Genomic DNA, 20,030 nt, shown 5'->3' with positions numbered 1-20,030 from the left:
TCAGGAGATTCACTGTCATCTGGAGGTGGGCTATGACTGAATGTGACGGCCTGCCTTTAACAGCCAGTTGCTGAGGTGGGGACCACGTTTTTCCACAATTTCTGAAGATGGGTTGTGACCACAGCCATTACATTTGTGAATACCTGAGGGGTGATGATAAGACCAAAGGGGAACACAGCAAACTAAAATGCTTCTGGATGACCATGAACCACAGATAACAGGATGGACACATGAAAGTACGTATCCGCTAGGTAGAAGGAAACCATCCTGTCTTCTGGATCCAGAGCAAACAGAACTTAGAACACACAAAAGGTGAATGGAGGAATGCTTGCAATACGTCTAACCACAGGTCACTGCTTTCAACCTATCGTTCGTTTGCCCACCATGCCATCTCAGTTTGGACCCAGCCATGTGCAAGCCAGTCTGAACTGCCAGGCCAGGTTCTCCCTGAATCACTAAACAAGCAACCCAAGACAATAATAACCCTGGCTGTGGTTTGTTAGTTGCTTGTAGCTGGACTCCAGTGGTACAGTGCACACTGGACCCACATATGGGCATACCCTTGCCACTTAAGGGGTCACATCAACAATACAAAAAGGCGAGGGAGAAATGCTTGTCCAACCATTGGCAATAGCTAGGGTAGCATTCCAACACATCAATTTTTTGTCCACCATGCCAGTTCAGTTCAAACAAAACTTCGGTCAGTGTGAATACTTGGAATTTGTTTTTTTCACATGAAGGCATTTAGAAAGCAAAGATCTAAAATAGGACAAAGGTCTTTGCTCATCTTTCGACCGAGGAAATAGCGGGAGTATCAACTCACCCTTACTTCCAAGGCCAGCACCATCTTGATGGCCTCTTTGTACAGTAGAGCCTGCACCTCTTGCAGCAAGATGGATATGTGGTCCTCTGAAAGCCACTCTCATGTGGGAGAAAGATGTGGTGGGTCACAATAAAACAAGAAGGCACAACCCTTCTGGACAATCTAAAGGACTCCTCTCTGTTGGATGTGATGACTTCTACTCTGGGAGAAAATGTCTTATCCTGCCTTCAACATGGTGGGTGTGCTCAACTAAGGGCAAGTTAAAGCAGTTTGGCACTGACAACAGGGGCGGGTGACAGAGAAGAGTGGTGTCCCTGGTGACCTGCAGGATATCTGATTCCCGGCCACAAAAGAACTGCGAAGACTGTTGTGGTGGTGGCAGGACATGGAGTAGTCTACACTTCAACCATGTGAGGATAACCTCAGGTGGGTCGAAACTGAAGAGGAAATTGTCAAGCAAGGGTGAAAAGACCCAAGAAATGAGCCGTTGATCTGCTTTCCTTAAAGAGTTGAAGGCAGAGTAACTCTTTTCAGCAAAAGGCATATTCTTAAGGGATGCCTACACATCTCCAAAAAAGCCATTGGATCACACCCACGCATGGACATTGAGCACAGCATTAGCGTGTGCCACTCTCTCTGAGCAATAAGTAGTATTCAGGCAAGCACAAAATACATCTTTGGCTGCATCCTGACCATCCTGAACGGATTGAGCAAAAGCGGCCCGAAAGTCATCTCTTCGTCACCACAAGCAAGATCTTGCTGGTCAAGCCCCATTGTGAGTGCATGCATATAACAGCCTATTAGGTTCACTGCATTGACTGACTTAAATGTCAAGCAGGTTAAAGAGAACATTTACTTTCCTAACAGCTCAATCTTTTTCTATTCTCTGTTTGGAGGATTTGAGAGGAACGCTTTAGGATTCATTTTGCTAGTGCGAGCCTGGACCACCATACTCTCAACAGTAGGATAGTGCATAAGAAAATTCAGGTCACTAAGCTCTAGCCTGTGAAGTCCAGTTGCCTGCCTGTTCACTGGTGGGCAACATCAAGGCTTAGCCCAAGTTCCCATAAGTGTATCAATTGAGGATTCATTAAATGGCAAGAGTTCAGGAGACTGGCCCATGGTGCAAAACCTCAGTAAGGGCATTTGTCTTGACGTCGAAAGACGACAGCTGTAGATGTGGGACCTCAGCTGCATGTCTCATCACTACAGCAAATGAAGCACTCACCTCTGTTTGGACTCCAAGGGGCTCACTGGCCTCCTGCAAGTACATATCTTTACTGTCATCATCGTAATGTGAGGGTATGTCACCCCCATCCTCACCACTGTCATGGTCAGATGGTGGCAAACTCTGGTCAGAATTTGAGCCAAAAAGATGATGCACCTCTGAGGATGGCTCTCTGGTAGAGGGAGTGGCTTGTCCAAATCAGATTGTTTGGGAAGAGGATGCTCTGGAGTGGAGTCAAAGCATGACATCAGGTGGGATCAAGATGGATTCAGATTGGGCTCGAGCACCGGAGTCGACAGGGCCTCGACCGCTTCAGGAGCAGTGATGAAAATGAAGGGACCGGACCAGTTCTTAGAGCCAGAACTGAAGGCAGCATCAGAGTCGGTGCAGGACACGAAGCAGGTTCCAGGAGCTCAGACAGCTTTGAGGACCTACCATCGGTGGGAATCTGACCAAAAACCACAAAGGATCCTTGGGGCCCAAAGGCACACTAAAGAGAGATGAAAGACTGCCAAACATAAGCAGCATGGCCTCCTTAATGGCCTTCACCTGCTGGAGCATCACCTATGGCCTAGGGAATTAAAGGCACATCAGGCGCAGATGTGGAATCGCCCCTTTGATCAGGAGAAAGTTTGATTGACACTCTGACAGCCTCTTGAATTCTCTCCTGACAGAGAGTGTCAGTGGGGTCAAGACCCACTTCACCTTCTTAAGCTTCTTCTTAAACTTGGAGTTCGACTTACTGTGCAACTACAACCCCAAAGATGACTTCTCACAGGAATGGCCTCGAGTGGGAATGGCCCCATGCCTTCAGCTTGGACCAGGAATAGGACTTGCGTGAGATCCACAACGTCTTTCGGTGTTCTGCAGTACACAACTTTGCTACATGGTCCCAATCACCTTTGAGTGCATTAAGACACATTCTGTGCACAACTTGGAGCCGTGCTGGTACCAAACACTAGAGGCACACCTTGTGCAGGTTTATCCCTAACATAGGTTTCTGACAGTAAAGCATGGTTTGAACCCTAGAGACTTCGCTGGGGACATCTTTGCCTGCACACTTCAAGAGAATTTGAAAGAGTTTATCAATCGTCGAAATAGGGAGTAGAGCTTCAAATCTACATTCAAAGGCATGGAAAGAAAGGAACTGATGTTGATGCACACAGATGGTGCTTATATGTGGCTTCACTCCACCACTATCGAGCAAAAAAAGGCCAAAGCGAAACCGTACAGCACTACTTATCGGCACACTCGAGTACTGCTTTGAAAACTTCCCATTGCAGTCTGGCACCTCAGGAAAATTCTAAAGGTGGGGTTAGAAGTATCCATCAAAAGACGAATATTGTTAAACTTCTCCTGGCGCACTTTTTAACTCTTTATGGAACTTGAGATCGTCCTCTCTTTGAGATGACGGGGTGTGCTCCAAGTTTCAGGGTATCTGATTTGTAGGAGATCACTACAAAGGTGAGATCTTTTGTAAATGCTATTATGCACAAGCTAGATGGGTCCAGCGCATAGGGAAAGAGGGTCAGGCTGCATTGCGTCTATACACTAAGCATGTGGGAGAACAAGTGCAAACTGATTGAAGCACACCTAGTCTCCCAAGTCTAATAATTTACAAAATGTGGGATGGTGCCAGTGGATGTCTGTGCCAGGCACATGCCCACTTGCCCCATATATTATGCCTGGTCCACCTTGGGGAGTAGTGCACTTTACAAACCCCTGTAACATAACATAACAAAACAAAACATAACATAACAAAAATAACTTCACAGACTCCTTGGAGGTGCTACATTCATAATAGGTCAGTAGCAAGTTCCATTATGTTTATACAGACTGTTTAAGTGAATGCATGCCTGTCACAAGGGGTTATATTTCAGCCCTTAAATGGATATTTTCCACTCTCACCAGAGGGCAATATGAAATGTGGATAGAACATACAAAAGCTACATTTATAACACCTGTTATTTGTAAATCCAGGAAAGTAACTAGGATACATATGATACAACATCAAAATGCAGGAATTTTTAGAATTACAATAGCTTTATTTCACATGTGCCTTAATAAAATAGGTAAAAGTTCCCAAGTCTACCCATAAAGTTCATAGCTGGTTTTGAGTGCTGGTGGAAAAATAGTATTTAATGGTTTAATACTCTATTATTCTAAAATGTACTATGACCAACATATACTACATTGAATGGTAAGCTTATTGCAATATCAAATTATGGTAACTTGATTTCCAGAAGAATAGGGAATATTTAGTTCTGACTTTGCAAGTGTAAGCACTAATTCTGAGCATGGATGCTTGCATCACACTTGCCACTATGTTTTGCCCAACAATAACTTCTAGGATCAAACTTTCTTGATAAATGCAACACATAGCAGTAAAACTTTCTCCTTGGTCTTATCATTCAATCTCAATTTTTTGGGTGAGTATTTTTCTAAGTTTATCAAAGTATTTTGTTATCAACGTAAAAGTACTCTTTTCAGTGTACTTGCAATTATCACATTTACTTCTTTTGCTTTAGACTCTACAGCCAGCAGGATAGAACTAAAATGGAATTGTGGTAAAGCATATTTATCCATAACTGTCCAACAAGGCCACAACCAAACCATATTTTCAGGATAACCAGTTTATGTAAAGGATCACCATATGACCCATTCGAGCTTTATTTAATAAATTATATGTGAATGTTCTGAAAACATAACATGGATCCTCCATTTGTAGCAATGCTCGACACAGTAATGGTAAAGTACTATAAAGTAAAAAATATATCTTGTAAACCTAAAGTTCAAGGCTATCCAGGTGCAGCATACACCATTTGTATAAAAGTTCATGTGCTTAAAGAGAGGACCTTTCGTCAAGGCAGAATCAATGACCACCAACGTCAGAGTATATTGGAAACACGTTTATCAATCTCATTTTCTATAAGGTGGAAGTTGTTGAACCGCCATTTCCAGAAATCAGAGAAATATTCAGTTACTGAGGAAGATAACAAAGACATGTTCATCTTTCAGAATTACACTAAGTTGCTGTATCAGCCCAGCACTTTTTATGACTTTACATTTTGATGATTGAGAAATTATGTGTTTCTGTTGGTTATCATTCACTTGTTAAAAGAAAGTTAAATGAAATATACAGGTTTATACACATCACAATAGTGTCATTATGCTTGGTAATGTCAAATTCGATGAACCAAACAATGTCCCAGCCACCAGACATCCCAACTAGACGAGCAACATTGCAGGTATTCTTAAGACAATACCAGCACTTATCTTTTCTTCCTAACATCTTCACTTGAAATACCACTCTGAAGATTACCAATTTGCTTAGTGGTTTTAGGGATGAATACATCTATATGTAAAACCCAATCACAAAACATTTTATGTGATCTACTATTGTTGCACTTCTGGCTTATTCCTGGAATTCTGAACAAAACCAGGAGTATTACTAGAGGGCGTTACACCTACTCATAGCAAACTCTTTGTGAATTGTTCATGTAGACATATAGTACATATTTTCATTTTCTAGACATCATTTGATAAAAGTAACTTTGCTGTAACATGATTATGGGCCTGATTCAAAAAACATAAAAACTTTTTCAGTCGCATGTGTAATCTATGATCACAAAAGAGAAATTTAGAGTCGTCATTTCCAAATCCAATTTCACAGAACCACGATTTTTATATTTTTATGACTGTGGATCCCATTCACTGTTGGATAAACTTAGCCAGGTTTACATAATTGTCTAAGGTAGGACATTATTTTGAGGGGTGGGATGTTGATATTTCCAGTGGGAATATAGGTTAAGCTCTCAAAATTATAATTTTCTTATCATTCACAAAATTTCCCAGTGCAGTGTCTTTTCCAATCCTATTTCACATATACATTTATTCCTAAAAAGGATTGTAGTTTGCAGATACAGTAGGGAAATTCTGTCAAGCAGACCCAAACTTCAAGGCTTTTCTCTTAATTGAAAATCATTTTCAAACTGAGAAAAAAATAGAAAAATAATTTCAAGTGTAAACACACATAACCACATTACTTACTCCTATGGCTTATTTACACTGTAGGGATCCCACAGGACCAAGCGTACGATTTTATCTGACATATGTTCATTAGGTTCATTACTCCATTACATTTTATGAAGCCCAAAAAATGTGCAAATCTGGTAGGAAGCTATGATGCATACAATTACTCAGTATTTTGGAAATCTAGTCCTATGTGTTCTTTACATGGGGTTTTCTAATATTTAAACAATCACATCAAGTTCTTCTTACCTTCTTCTGAAAAGAATTTTGTAGTGGGTTGTGGACTGCTTTGGCCATCTTTCTCCTTCTCTGAAGGAACCCTTTTGAGGACGGGAGGAAGCAGTGCAACCTTTGGGGAAAGACATCCAGTTGGAGACTCTGGAAAATCTTCTGTTGGGAAAAAAAATGGGTGCAGTTAAACACACATCCTTCAGAAGATGCTTCTCGGTATCAGTTCTTCGAGTTACTGCCACTGTCTCTCTTATGTGCACCAGTATATCCATCTATTTATGTTTCTAACGTTAATGATCTTCCATAAACTAGGCCCAAATGAGTGCAACCACATGGGGAAAAAAAATAAAAGTCAGCCCAAACAATGCCGGATTTAGAGTTTGGCGTACGGATATTTACTCCCTCAGGGCAACGGAGTACAGTATTCCGGCACCCGGAGGAAGTACCTGAACGCCAAAAATGGCCAGCGGACATCTTTTGCAGTTACAGGATGATTGAGGCATGCAACAAACTTTCAATGTTTTTTTAGGTCTCGCCTGAGACAGCGCTTTAGCGCTGTTCTGGCGAGACTTATAGTAGGCACTTTTGGAAGTGGAAACGAGTGCATTTCAGGCCGCCAAATACAGTGCATGTGCTCCGGGCGCGCGCACCATTTGGCAGCCTGAAAGCATTTGTTTTCTTTCACTTTCGCGGCCGCACGGCCGCCCGCGAAAAGTGCTCACCATTTGCCAGCCTGCATTGCCTCTCTCCCCTACCCACTCCCTTATCCTCTCTTTTATCACACTCTGTAGTGTTCCAAACAATGTAAACAGGACCCCGCTTCCCGGAGCCTAATTGAAGTCATGCCGATTTTTAGAGCCACTGCCCTTTCCCTTCCCCTGTATCACTGCACTCGCTCTTCCTGTTTCCACTCACTGCACGCTCCTTTGTCTGTGCACTGCACTCTCCCTGTTTTCACTCACTGCACGCTTCTTTATCTGTGCACTGCGTTCTCTCTTCCTCTGTTCATTTGTTCACTCGCTGCACTCTCTCTTCCTCTGCTTCACTGCTCTTTCCCTTCCCCTGTATCACTGCGCTCTCTCTTCCTCTTTTCACTCACTGCACGCTCCGTTCTCTGTCACTGCATTCTCTCTTCCTCAGTGCACTGCACTCTCCCTTCTTCTGTTCACTCACTGCACTCTCTCTACCCCTGTGCCACGTGCACTCTCTCTTCCTCTTTTCACTCACTGCACACTCCTTTCTCTGTCACTGCGTTCTCTCTTCCTCAGTGCACTGCACTTCTCTGTTCACTCCTTGCACTCTCTCTTCCTATGCGCCACTGCTCTCTGAGCCTCTCTCACTTCCCTTCTACCACTGCACGGTACTCTCGACCTCTCCTCTTGCCCCCAGTGCACCCACCAGCCCCCAAGGACGGACATCCTGTAGAAAGCTCTCTGGTTGCATGGATTAGAGTCAGACGCGGTGGCGTCCAGCAGGGTCGTTGGGGGGTGAGTGAACATTTTTCATGGAGCACTACATAGAGTGCTCACTGTTTGCCGTTTAAAAAATACATTTAACGTCAGAAGTCATTTGATGCGCAAACTTGTAAGGTTTGGTTTAGGGTTTGAAAGCTGGCATCGCATGGCAGTGTTTCCTCCCCCCTCTCTCTCACACGCTCCTAACCCTCCCTTACAGTACGGAAAAGTTCTAACAGACAACAGGCGCCCCTAAGATCGAAACCAGACAGAGCCTTCTGCCTTGGTTAATGGCCCATTCGCAAGTGTTACAATTAGAGACAACGCGGGCGCCAGGAGAAAACAATGCCACACATCCTTACGATTTGTAGGTGCTAAGCCGTGTCCTGTTCTGCTTATAACACAGGATACAGTGGGCAGATTGAAGCCTTTAATTAAAAATATATATCACTAGAGCAGTGAACATTTTTCATGGAGCACTACATAGAGTGCTCACTGTTTGCCGTTTAAAAAGTCCATACAAAAGCACTTTGGATTGTAGGCACTTTTGTAACAAAAGGAACACTTCATTGAACTATTAATACAAGGTTTCATATGCCCATCCCATATTTTACACACTATGTGTTCATTTTCCTGAGTGACATTAAGGATCAGCGAGTTGATTAACAGCACAGCCTCCTGTGTCCATGCAAAGACACAAAGACATTTAAAATTGCGTGCAGTTATGTGTCTGTAGAAAGCACGTGAAACAAACATTGAAGGCTCGTGGGGTGGTAGTTTACGCTACTGACATTGTAAATGACAATGCGTTTTATTTGTATTAAAACCAAAACATAAATAAAAGGCAGTGTAATTTTACAATGCCAACAGCTCAAATTAATTTAAATCGGAGTTGTATTTTGATTATAACTCAGAGCAGTCTTTAGTTGTTAATTTGTATTATAACTCAGAGCAGTCTTTAGTTGTTTTATAGTTGTAGTCTTGTTGCACAGTGCATTTTATATACGTTTTTCCTTCCAGCAAGATACCAATTTCGACAACGCCCGTAGATTTTCATTGAAAACCCCAGGCATTGAAGTAACTAGGCTGACAATTTACCCCTCCTAGTTTTGTGGGTATTAAGCCCCTTACATATTTATTTTTTTTGTCCCCCTTTAGCTCTGTTCGCGGTGTACATTGTAATGACCAGGAAATCAGATTGGCTTTTAGCGGACCGCTGCAAACGGACAGGAAGGGGGTCTTTCAGGAGCTTGGGATACACAGCCTTTCCTGCCATTGTTTGTTCTGTGAAATGTTTGGGATTGTCTCTGAGCCGTGCACTGTTTTGCTCTTGGTTGCCTTCCGCTCTTATATTTGGGTAGAGGATTGTTTGCTGTCACACACCTACCTGAGGTGAAGATTTTGGAGTTGGATGTCTGTGAAGTTATTACTGGAATGTGCATGGCACGGCCAAAGTATGGAGGTCTGATGTATTTTTATTTTATTTCACGGCATATTTCACACAATGGATTAGTGCCCAACAGGTTCCATTAAAGACTAAGTGCCACACACACATTTTCGACATTTTGCAGAAATGTCTCTTTACGCGACTTAGAAGCACTCTGTGATTGCTTGGCATGCACACTGGTGCACGCCGCACAATGCTACACAAAACACTGCTGCTCGCCACACACTGCTGCACGCCACACACTACTGTACGCCGCACACTGCTACACGCCACACACTGCTGCACACTGCTGCATTACTCACTGCTGCATGCTGCACGACACTGATGCACGCAGCACACTGCTGCACGACGCACACCGCACACTGCTGCACGCCACTGCACGGCACACAGTACTGCATGCCTCACACTGCTACACGAAACACTGCTGCACGCCACACACTGCTGCACGCCGCACACTGCTGCACGCCGCACACTGCTGCACGCCACACACTGCTGCACGCCACACACTGCTGCACGCCACACACTGCTGCACGCCACACACTGCTACACAAAACAATGCTTCACGGGACACACTGCTGCACGACACACAGTGCTGCACGCCACACACTGCTGCACGCCACACACTGCTGCAAACTACTGCATTACTCACTGCTGCATGCGACACGACACTGCTGCACGCCACACACTGATACACGCCGCACACTGCTGCACGCCGCTCCACGCCACACAGTGCTGCATGCCTCACACTGCTACACAAAACACTGCTGCATGCCACACACTGCTGCACGCCGCACACTGCTGCACGCCGCACACTGCTGCACGCCGTACACTGCTGCACGCCGCACACTGCTTTTACACAAGTTTACGCTACTGACATTGTAAATGACAATGCCTTTTATTTGTAATAAAACCAAAACATAAATAAAAGTCATTGTAATTTTACAATGCCAATAGCTCAAACTCTTATAAATGCGAGACCTATTGCATTGCAAATGCTTGTTTATTTTCTAAAAGAAAATCCCAAAGGGGATTTCTCTTTTTGTTTTCTCCCAGTCTGTGGGGAGTCATTTTACAGTTTTCCCTTACTAGTTTTACCTGGCCGTAAAAGACAGTGAAGAGACTGGCCATTTGTCTGCCCACTCTAAATAGGGTGAGTGAAAAAAGGGGCAAACCTCTGATGGCCCTTAACTGTGTCGAGCTGTCAGAGGTGTATGTTGGCGGCAGAGACAGCATAATCTCTGCCGTCGATAACCTGAAGGTCCACCTGCCTCAAAATGAGGTAGGCGGGCCTTCAGTTTGGCAGAGAGGGTACTCCTTCACCATTGCAATGGAGTACCCTTTCCTCCAAACTATAAACAGATGCAAAGATTTCTAACAAAGATTATCCACACATATTTGACAAACTAACTTTTCAAGGAATTCATGACAAAACAGCTAGTGCATGCAAAGAAACAAGGTTCTATACAATGGTGAAGATGTTATTTATCTAAATACAGCTTCCTAGTGATACCACTTGAACTTCTATGTCTCACCAGTGCGGGAATTGCTTCGAGGTTTTTGTGGAACCGCGGGGCGCCCTGCAAATGTTGGCTTTGTTGACTGAAGTGGAGGCTTTGGACTTGTCGGAGTGCCGGAGGAACTCCTGGACCGTACACCCACTTCCCCCTTTACTTCTGATTTAACACTTTTTTCTAGTTGCATTGAGTCCGATGCTGGCAAAGGAGAACGACTTTCTGCTGTGGTCACGTGAACTTTCGACGCTAAATAATAGCAAAAAGAAAAAAAGAAACCACATTCAGTAGTCCACAAAAAACTGACTTCTCTATACTTAAACATTTACCTTACCAAACTTCACTTCAATGAATTTACATTTTACAGTAATGATAGGTAAAATTGGGGAAAGTAATCCATGTTAAACATGGGGGTTTCATGTGACTTGCAGGCAATTGGCCATGCACATGCCTTAAGACAGGCTTTATTAGATTATGTGTGTGACAGTGCTATAACGTATTGGCAATCAACACCAACAAGCACTGTTCTTGCAAAACAGATATAAAGAGGAAAGAAAACAGATATAAACAGGAATCAACATGCTTTCTCCAACACGTAAATTAATGTGATCATACAGCAGTGCTTTGTCAGTATGACACAAACAGAAAATTAAAGAGAATAACATCTTTTTGTGCTTTTTGAACAACAAATTGATTTATCTGGTTGTCTTTCACAGTCATTTTTCACATGGTCAATTTCACACCTCAATGTAAGGCATGTACCTAGGTCTGATTACTTACCATTAATGCAATTAACCCTTAGTGGACTACCCTCTGTAGCCAGATTGCAATGTGCCTGTGAATGGCTAACTGTGCTCCTTTAGTTTGAAGTGGTTTAGTCTGATGGTTAAAACCCTACAGTAGAACCCAACACTCAGAAAACTGCAAGTTTAATTTCTTAGCATTATGGAAAATTTGGCTCACAGCCAGCATCAAAATGTGATTTCAGCACTAATGCATGAAATGCACCTTTCAACCGCTAGAGGCAAGTACCCATGTGCAATGAGACATACAACACCACGCTATTGACTGGTTCACAGCTCTTACATTTGTATGTTTTGTAGAAATGCAACTAGTTCTTTTTTTAATTTCATTTGTGGGAGAATGACAAAAGTATACACTTTTAATGAGATACTGGCATGACCTTCCTAAATTCCACCAGTTTGCAAGGTGAGCGTAAGCCAACCACACGATAATCGTAAAGGCATAAAAACTAGGTAGTCATGTGCAAAAATGCACATTAAAGAAGAATACCATGAATGAAAACAAATTGGTTTTAGGAACAAGTAAAAAAGAACAAGCCTGAGGTGTGTCCAGGTCCCAAATTATGATCTCTAAAAAACAGGGAGAACATTTCTGCATCCTAACACGTCTCAGTCCCATTTTTGGGACCCACGGGGCACGCAGGAGTTATCAGCACTCAATCGAGGTGATGGGAGTCCATGTGCCTCAGATGTCCAGGATTGAACTTTTAGTTCCCCAAAAACTGAGCTCTAAGTAGATTTTATAGCACATGCATGACTGAGTAGATCAGGTTAAGCAGTTCAACGCTTACTCAGGAGGATGTACTGGGTTAGACACTCAGAGCACAGTGACTGTCAAAATAGTGACTGAGAAGGTGATTGTCAAGCAAGTGCTTTGGATTTACACAGAAAGGTACTTTAATCTATGGCCAATACAACACTAAACAAATTTGGGATTAGCAACACAGGAATATCTGAACCGTTATGAGGAAATTAGACAGGCAATATACCACAGTGATCACGTGATTCAGCTCTTGCCTGCAGCCATGTCCTTACTGTTGTATGTTTGTTTATTACATATTGTTATGTTCCTTTAATCCATGCTAGTGAGCGAGACGTGGAATCTCGCTAGGTTCTTATTTAGATTCTAATTCAGGAGTCAGTTGCACTGGCGTCCTGGAGAAGAAGCTGTGTTACCTGGCGCTCACCTGTTCTAGAGATTTACTCAATAAATCTTCTTCCTACATCCGCTTCAATTGCATCATTACAATTGGCGACGATTACCGGAATACCCACCTTCACCTCGATTTCACAGAAAAGAGTATTTCTTTTTTTTTTCATATTTCTGTGGAACTACTTAAGGATTTCAAGGATCGGAACAGTCACGAAGAAAACTTTAATGGTGTCTGGAACAGTACTTTAGAGGAGGAATTACTTGTAACCCGACCATCAAGGAACTACCCTAGGTAAGGAAAAGTTATCTTACTTGGGAGTAGACGATCATTCAGAAACCGCCCAGCCTGCATCTTTTAAGTGGCGGCAGTATTCGATCGTCATCGCGTGGGGTCACGCAGCGTGACCTTGCGTGGCAGCCAACTTAGAGCCGGATCGGGAGAGTTAGAAGCAGAAGCTGATGAATGTGCATCGGAATGCTGAGCGCTTCTCCGGCCACGAAAATAAAAAAAAAATTATAAAAAAGGGAGAACAGCAACTGAAGTGTATTAAGTAAACAATTGGAAGCAGATCGTCGAGAACAGGTGAGGAAGCCGGGGAAACAATTTTTTGGGGGTTTTTTAAACGGAAGCATTATCTATTATGAATATATCCTTACTGTGAGAAGGAATATTATTGAGTTGTCACAAGTTATATATGGATCAAGGAGACCAAGCTGTACATAGTGAGGAAGAAGTTATGGCTCAACAAAATTTTAGGATAAGTCCTCCACATGCCTTTTGGGTAACAGGATCACAACCAACTATAAAATGGGTTGAATGGAAAGAATATTTCGTGAATTATATAGAAGCAGTTGATGAGGCAGGTAAGATGAAACCTGAACAAAAAAAAAGATTACTGCTTCACTCCTTGGGTCCTATTGGACTAAAAACATATTCACGTATGAACAAGATCAATGATGGTGATGTGAATGTATTTGAAGCGGCATTGAGAGACCTTGACAAGTATTTCGCTCCTAAAGTCTGTATTGGAGTAGTTCGCCATAAATTCTTCCAAAGAAAACAAACCAAAGAAGAACTTGTGGATGAATGGTTAGACGATCTAAAAAGACTGGCATTAGATTGTAAATTTGGAGATCTGCATGACGATCTCATACGTGACCAACTAGTTATGCATAATAATAATTCCTCTATACAAGACTGATTATGGGTCAATGGAGATGCGCCTTGAGAGGATGTTTTGGCCATAATGAGAAAATCAAAAATGTCAGGAAGATGTTCTACAGTTGTGAAAGAATCGGAAAAGGATCCAAATGGTGTTTTCAAGTTACAGAACTTAAATGGAAGTCAAAATCAACAAACCATAGGACGCTGGGTGAACCAATCTCAAAAGAACACAGAAAAAGAAAGGAAACCTGAAGAAAGAAGATGCTATCGCTGCGATAGCAAGGAACATTTAGCGTTTAGCAAATATTGTCCTGCATTAAAAAAAAGATGTGGCATATGTGGGTTAATGGGCCATTTTCATAAATTGTGCTGTAAAAGAGATAGTGTATAATATTTATGGGAAGGTGAAGAAGACACCAAGGAGGGTGTGAATAATGATGATTGTTGTGTAAAATGTTTACAAGGAAACTATGTTATTAATGTCACGGATGAGTCTGTGAAAGGTAAACCCATATGTGAGGTGTCTTTTGGTGGTGTCACTGTAAGTGTGTATGAAGATTCGGGATCACCATACACTATTATTAATAAGGCTGTGTGGAAGGAGAAATTTGTAGAGAAAGTTGGAGAAGATTTGTGTCCAACTGATGTGAACCCAGTAACTTTCACTGGAGAAAAGATTAATATGCTTGGGTTCATATGGCTCTCAATTTGTTCAAAGGGAGGCCAGCAAGAGGTAAAATGTATGTAGCAGAAGACGGTCCATCCGTACTTGGTTGGTTAGACCAAAAGAACTTGCACATCATCCTGGATCCAAATAGTGAGGAAAAAGTACTCATAATGGATGAAACTAGCAAATTGGGTGATTCTTTTAAAGTAAAATTTCCTGGTGCCTTTGGGAAGGGTTTAGGAGCACTTAAAGGATTTGAACACAAGATAGTACTAAAAGAGCATGCTGAACCCAAAGTTCATAAAGTAAGTACAATTCCTATACTGACAAGGGATGAAGTTAAGAAGGAGTTGCAAGATTTGTTAAATAAGGGTGTGCTTGAGGAAGTGGAAAGCTCTGAATGGATTTCTCCAGTTGTGGTCGCACGTAAAAGCAATGGAAAAATCCGTGTATGTATTGATTTACGCCATTTAAACAATAACATCGTCATTGAGAAGTTTCCCCTATCTAAAATTAATGAAATGGTTTCTTCACTCAGAGGGGCTAGTTGGTTTTCAACTATAGACTTATCAGCAGCCTACCACCAGGTGATCTTGTCATCAGAATCAAAGAAACTCACTGCATTCATCACGCCTTTTTTGGTGTTATCACGTATGCCATTTGGCCTTGCTTCAGCCGCTACTGTTTTTCAGCGACTGATGCACAGGCTTTTTGAAGAAGCAAAAGGCGTGAGTTTCTTTCAGGATGATATACTTGTTGCAGGCACTAGCAGGGAAGAACATGATGTTTTTCTTAATCAAGTGTTAGAAATATTACCAAGTGCTGGGTTAAGTGTAGAACTCAGCAAATGTAACTTTGCGGAGAGAGAGGTATCATACTTAGGACACACCATAAGCAAAGATGGTGTTAAACCAAAACCTTCACTTGTAAATACCATTGTAGGATCGCCTGCTCCGAGTAAAAAAGATGAGGTTAGATCCTTTTTGGGAATGACAGAATATTGTGCAAAGTATATACTCAATTTTGCTAGCAAGGTGTACAATATATGCTCACTACTGAAAAAGAACGCAAAATTTGAATGGACGGATGAATGTGATAAATAATTTACGAGGATTAAGGCTGAATTGAATAATGTAAATGCTTTAATTTGCTTTGACCCTAACCAAGAATGTTGTTTGACAACTGATGCTAGTGATAAAGGACTAGGTGCGGATCTTTCACAGAAAATGCGTAATGGTCATGAAAAGATTATTTTGTTCGCATCAAGAGCCTTATCCCCTACAGAGGCGAAATATCCAATAATTGAAAGAGAGGCATTGGCCTGTGCATTGGCTTTGGAACATTTTAGAGCCTTTGTTTGGGGTAAACCTGTCATCATCAGAACTGATCATCGACCATTGGTAAGGATTTTGATGAGTGAAGGTAGTGTTGGAGCTTCTGCAAGGTTAGCAAGAATATCAATGAGAATAAAGGAATACATCTATAAAACAATGTATGAGCCAGGTAAGGATAATGTAGTGGCCGACTGTTTATCTAGACTACCCGCACCCATTGAGAAGTGTGAAGATGATCCTTGGGGCAATTTCAGTATTGCTTTTGTTCAAGATTCTGGCACAGCAGTAATTACCAAAACTGAATGGATAGAAGAGCAATTTAAGGATTAAATCTTACAAGCTGTTTCTAAATGTATGTGTAAAGGGTGGCCAAAGAGACTTAGGGCCTCATGTAGGTAAATAAATTTTACCGGTTCTTAAATACCGAGCCGTACCGAATCGGTAAATTAGAATCGGTAAGTTATATGTAGGTAAAAATTCGGTAACAGTTACCGATTCGGTAACATTCGGTAAATACGAATCGGAATTCACCGAATCGGTAAATACCGAGGTGATAATTACCGATTCGGAAAATACCGAGGTGGTATCTACCGAATCGGAAAATACCGAGGTGGTATCTACCGAATCGGAAAATACCGAATCGGTACGTACGGATTCGGTAAATAACATCACATGACTTGACGAAACAGCTAATCCTGTGCAACGACAGCCCACCCAACCAGGAACTGCCCACACCCAGGCAGGTGTACACAATTAGCCGAAGTGGCCACACCCAGGCAGGTGTACATAATTAGCCGACCCTGGAGAGGCTCGGAGTGCAGAGGAGAGGCAGGGAGCAGTTGCATGTGCGAGCGGGAAACGAACAGCATGTCCAGCCAGAGCACACAGAAAGACGGAGGGGAAAGGAGGAGGAAGCTCAAATTCAGCCCCAAGGAACTCCAGGTGCTGGTGGAGGAGGTGGTGAAGCAGCACCAGAAGCTGTTTGGGAGGCAATCCCTGCAAGTGCCTGAGGCCGAAAAGCGCAACATATGGCTGGCCATCCAGGCGCAGGTCAATGCTGTGGGAGTGACCCACAGGGAAATTGAGGTCCTCAAAAAGCGCTGGTATGACCGGAGGATTGTGACCAAGAGGAAGATGGGCGACATCCAGAAGGAGGCCAGCCAGACCGGAGGTGGAACCAACAGGGCACCTGCCCTCACCGAACTGGAGGAGCTGGTGGCGGCCACACTCGAGCAAGAGAGCGTCGTGGGTCTTGGGGACGCCGACAGCTCTGCCAGAGCCGCAACACACCAAGGTAAGACGAAAGCACAGCAATGTAGCCGCCCCTACCCCTATCCCACATCCCCCATTGTGAAACGAGAATCACACTGCAGTCCACACGTGTCAGTGCAGACAGGCAATGCATTCCGGGAGATGTAGTCAGGGCCACACTAACCATGACGTAAATGTCACAGGGCAACAAGGCATGTCACGCACTCGAGGCACAAGGAGACAGAGGACAGATTGGAATGTGAAATGATTTATTGTGACGCTTGCAATGCAGCCCTTCGGGGACACTGAGCCAATGTTGTTTTTCTGTCCACAGATGTGACATCATGCAGTACAGGGCATGCTGCAGGGGAGACGGCACACCGGCCACAAAAATCACCTCTAGCCACCACGAGTTCAGACCAGGGAGCAGGCCCACTTTCAGCCGCACCACCTACGCAGCCAGCCGCGCCGCACACAGAGCCACCATCACCTCACCGAGAGCCAGCATCACCACCACCAGAGCCAGCATCGCCACTCATGTTCGATTCACCGGCCACATCTCCGCTTGCAGGTGTGAGAATGAGGAGGCGTCCAGCAGCCAGGCTACGAGCCTTCGACACCTCGTCAGACGACAGCATGGGCCCAGAAGACCGCACCGGGCCCCAGGAAGGGAGCCATCCCACTGTGCCCCACACCTCACAGGCAGCACAGACGGGAGCAAGAGGGCGCCGCAGGTCGCGTGTCCAGAGTCCACCAGCACCCACTGACGGCCATGGTGTCTTCTTGGGGCTCGAGGGCCAAATGTTGAAGCAACAGCGCCTGCAATCAAAGGCAGTAATGTCAGTCCAGAGGCACATGCGGGTGATGAGGACAAGCTTAGTCAACATGGACACAAACATTGGCGGCATGGCTGCGGGCATTCGGGACATGTCCCAGTCAATCCAGCAGTTGTGCAGCAAATTAGATGCTGACATCGAAGCACGGCGCCGGGAACGCCAGAGAAGGGACACTACCAGCAGGGCACTCAACCGTCTGGCAACTGCGACTTCCCTACTTTGCCGGCGCTCTGTGACGATGCAGGAGGGCCTAACACAGTGCTGCAGCGACCTGTCACGGGGGATGGTGCAGGTGACAAGTGCACTAGGGGTGCTATTGACAAGTCAGGCGTCGACAACTGCTGCAGGGGATGCTGCGGAGAGCATCGACACCAGCAGCAGCATCACACCCCCCGTCCCAGAAGCACGCAGGAGCAGCAGGCGGCTTGGGGTTGGCTCTAGTGAGGATGCACAGGCCGTGCAATCCACCACTGCAGCGCGTATGCGCAAACATTGATGTGGCCCTGCTTATCCACTTGCCATTGGGTGACGTAACCCTGGACATACTCATTGTATAGATGGCATATTGCCAGATTGGCCTGTTCATGTGTTCATGGCGTGGTGCCACATTAAACTACGTCATGACTTCTCACGACTCGCTGTGTCCCCTCACTTACTCAGAAATAGTTGCATGTGATCTCTGCCCGTCTCTCTCTCCCATCGATTGCAGTTGGCACTCTAGCTGCGCTGCCCTCTGGCTGGCCTGACTCATCCTCGTTGTCCTCAAAATATGTTAGTTCCACATCTGTACCTTTTTTCGTGGCAAGGTTGTGCAGCATTGCACAAGTGGCAATTATCTTGCAGCAGGTGATGGGTTTGTACTGGCGTGCGCCTCCGCTCTTGTGGAGGCAGCGGAACCTGCTCTTCAGCAGTCCAAACGTGCGCTCCACCACATTGCGTGTAGATTTGTGGGCCACGTTGTATCGTCTCTCACTCTGGGTTGCTGGGTGTAGGTAGGGAGTGAGGATGAATGAACGGCATGCATATGCACTGTCGCCTGGATGAGTAAAAGGGAACCATCAGTTACATGCCTCTATACACTCTGATTTGCAGGTTTCAAGGGGCGTCACTGTTACTTACCCAGCAGGTATCCCTCTCCGAATTCTCCGGCTCTCAGTCGTGTGTAGATCCCACTATTCTGGAAGATGTAAGAGTCGTGGGTGCTCCCAGGAAACTTTGCAACAATATCTGTGATGATGTTCCCTGCATCACAGATGACCTGCACATTGATGGAGTGGGTGGACTTCCTGTTCCTGTAGATGTGCTCTGTGTCAGCTGGAGGACAGATTGGGATGTGTGTACCATCAATACAGCCGATGACATGGGGGAACTGTGCCATGTGATAAAAGTCTGTTTTTGTTTTCTGCAGTGCAGCCTGTGTGTTTGGGAAGCTTATGTAGTGGTGCATTCTCTGCATCATGGCATCCAGGAACTTCCTGAAGAAACGTGACAGGCAACTCTGGGATACCCCACCCACCGCAGCTATCACCACCTGATAACTGCCGGATGCCAACAGATGTAGGCTGCAGAGCACCTGCACATGTGGGGGTATGGCGTGCGCCCTTCTTATTGGCTGGTCCAGGAGTGGGTGAAGGTCCCTGATTAAGTCCATGATGGTTTCGGGGTGTAGCCTGTACCTCTCATGTATCTCTGCATCAGTCAGCTGGAATAGTGTGATGCGCTGTCTGTAGATTTGTTCCTCCCGTCGCCACACCCTCAGTCCTGCTGCCTGTAGACGTAGGCGCCTTGCAATGACGTACATGGCGGCCATGTTGTCCACGCAGTTGCATTTTGGGATTGCTTATGTGCATTGTTGATGGTTACCACCTGCTTTCCATCCGTGTTAATTACCGACTCTTATTTACCGATTTTCCTGGATTTCTTAATTACCGACTGCTCCTACATGTCATTTTAAATTTTTACCACTTCATATTTACCACTTCATATTTACCGATTCGTTAATGATGTATTCGGTAAATATGAATCGGTATTTTAGAATTCGGTAACTATGAATCGGTATTTACCGCCTCATATTTACCGAAAAGTGGTTTTTGGA

At 44.3% G+C, this 20,030-nt stretch overlaps 1 protein-coding gene across 1 annotated transcript in view; it reads right to left on the bottom strand.

Moving 5' to 3' along the window:
* CARMIL1 (capping protein regulator and myosin 1 linker 1) overlaps positions 1 to 20,030 on the bottom strand; it is a 995,540-nt gene that overhangs the window by 41,008 nt on the left and 934,502 nt on the right. The window contains exons 35-36 of the mRNA XM_085607022.1: positions 10,748 to 10,975; positions 6,333 to 6,473 (exon numbers count right to left, since the gene is read on the bottom strand). Coding sequence (XP_085463148.1) covers positions 6,333 to 6,473; positions 10,748 to 10,975 — 369 coding nt within the window. The remainder of the gene's footprint in view (positions 1 to 6,332; positions 6,474 to 10,747; positions 10,976 to 20,030) is intronic.

The sequence above is a fragment of the Triturus cristatus genome, chromosome 5_2 (genome assembly GCF_964204655.1).
Source record: "Triturus cristatus chromosome 5_2, aTriCri1.1, whole genome shotgun sequence".
Lineage (NCBI taxonomy): Eukaryota > Metazoa > Chordata > Amphibia > Caudata > Salamandridae > Triturus > Triturus cristatus.
This window is presented reverse-complemented; position numbering and strand designations above follow the sequence as displayed.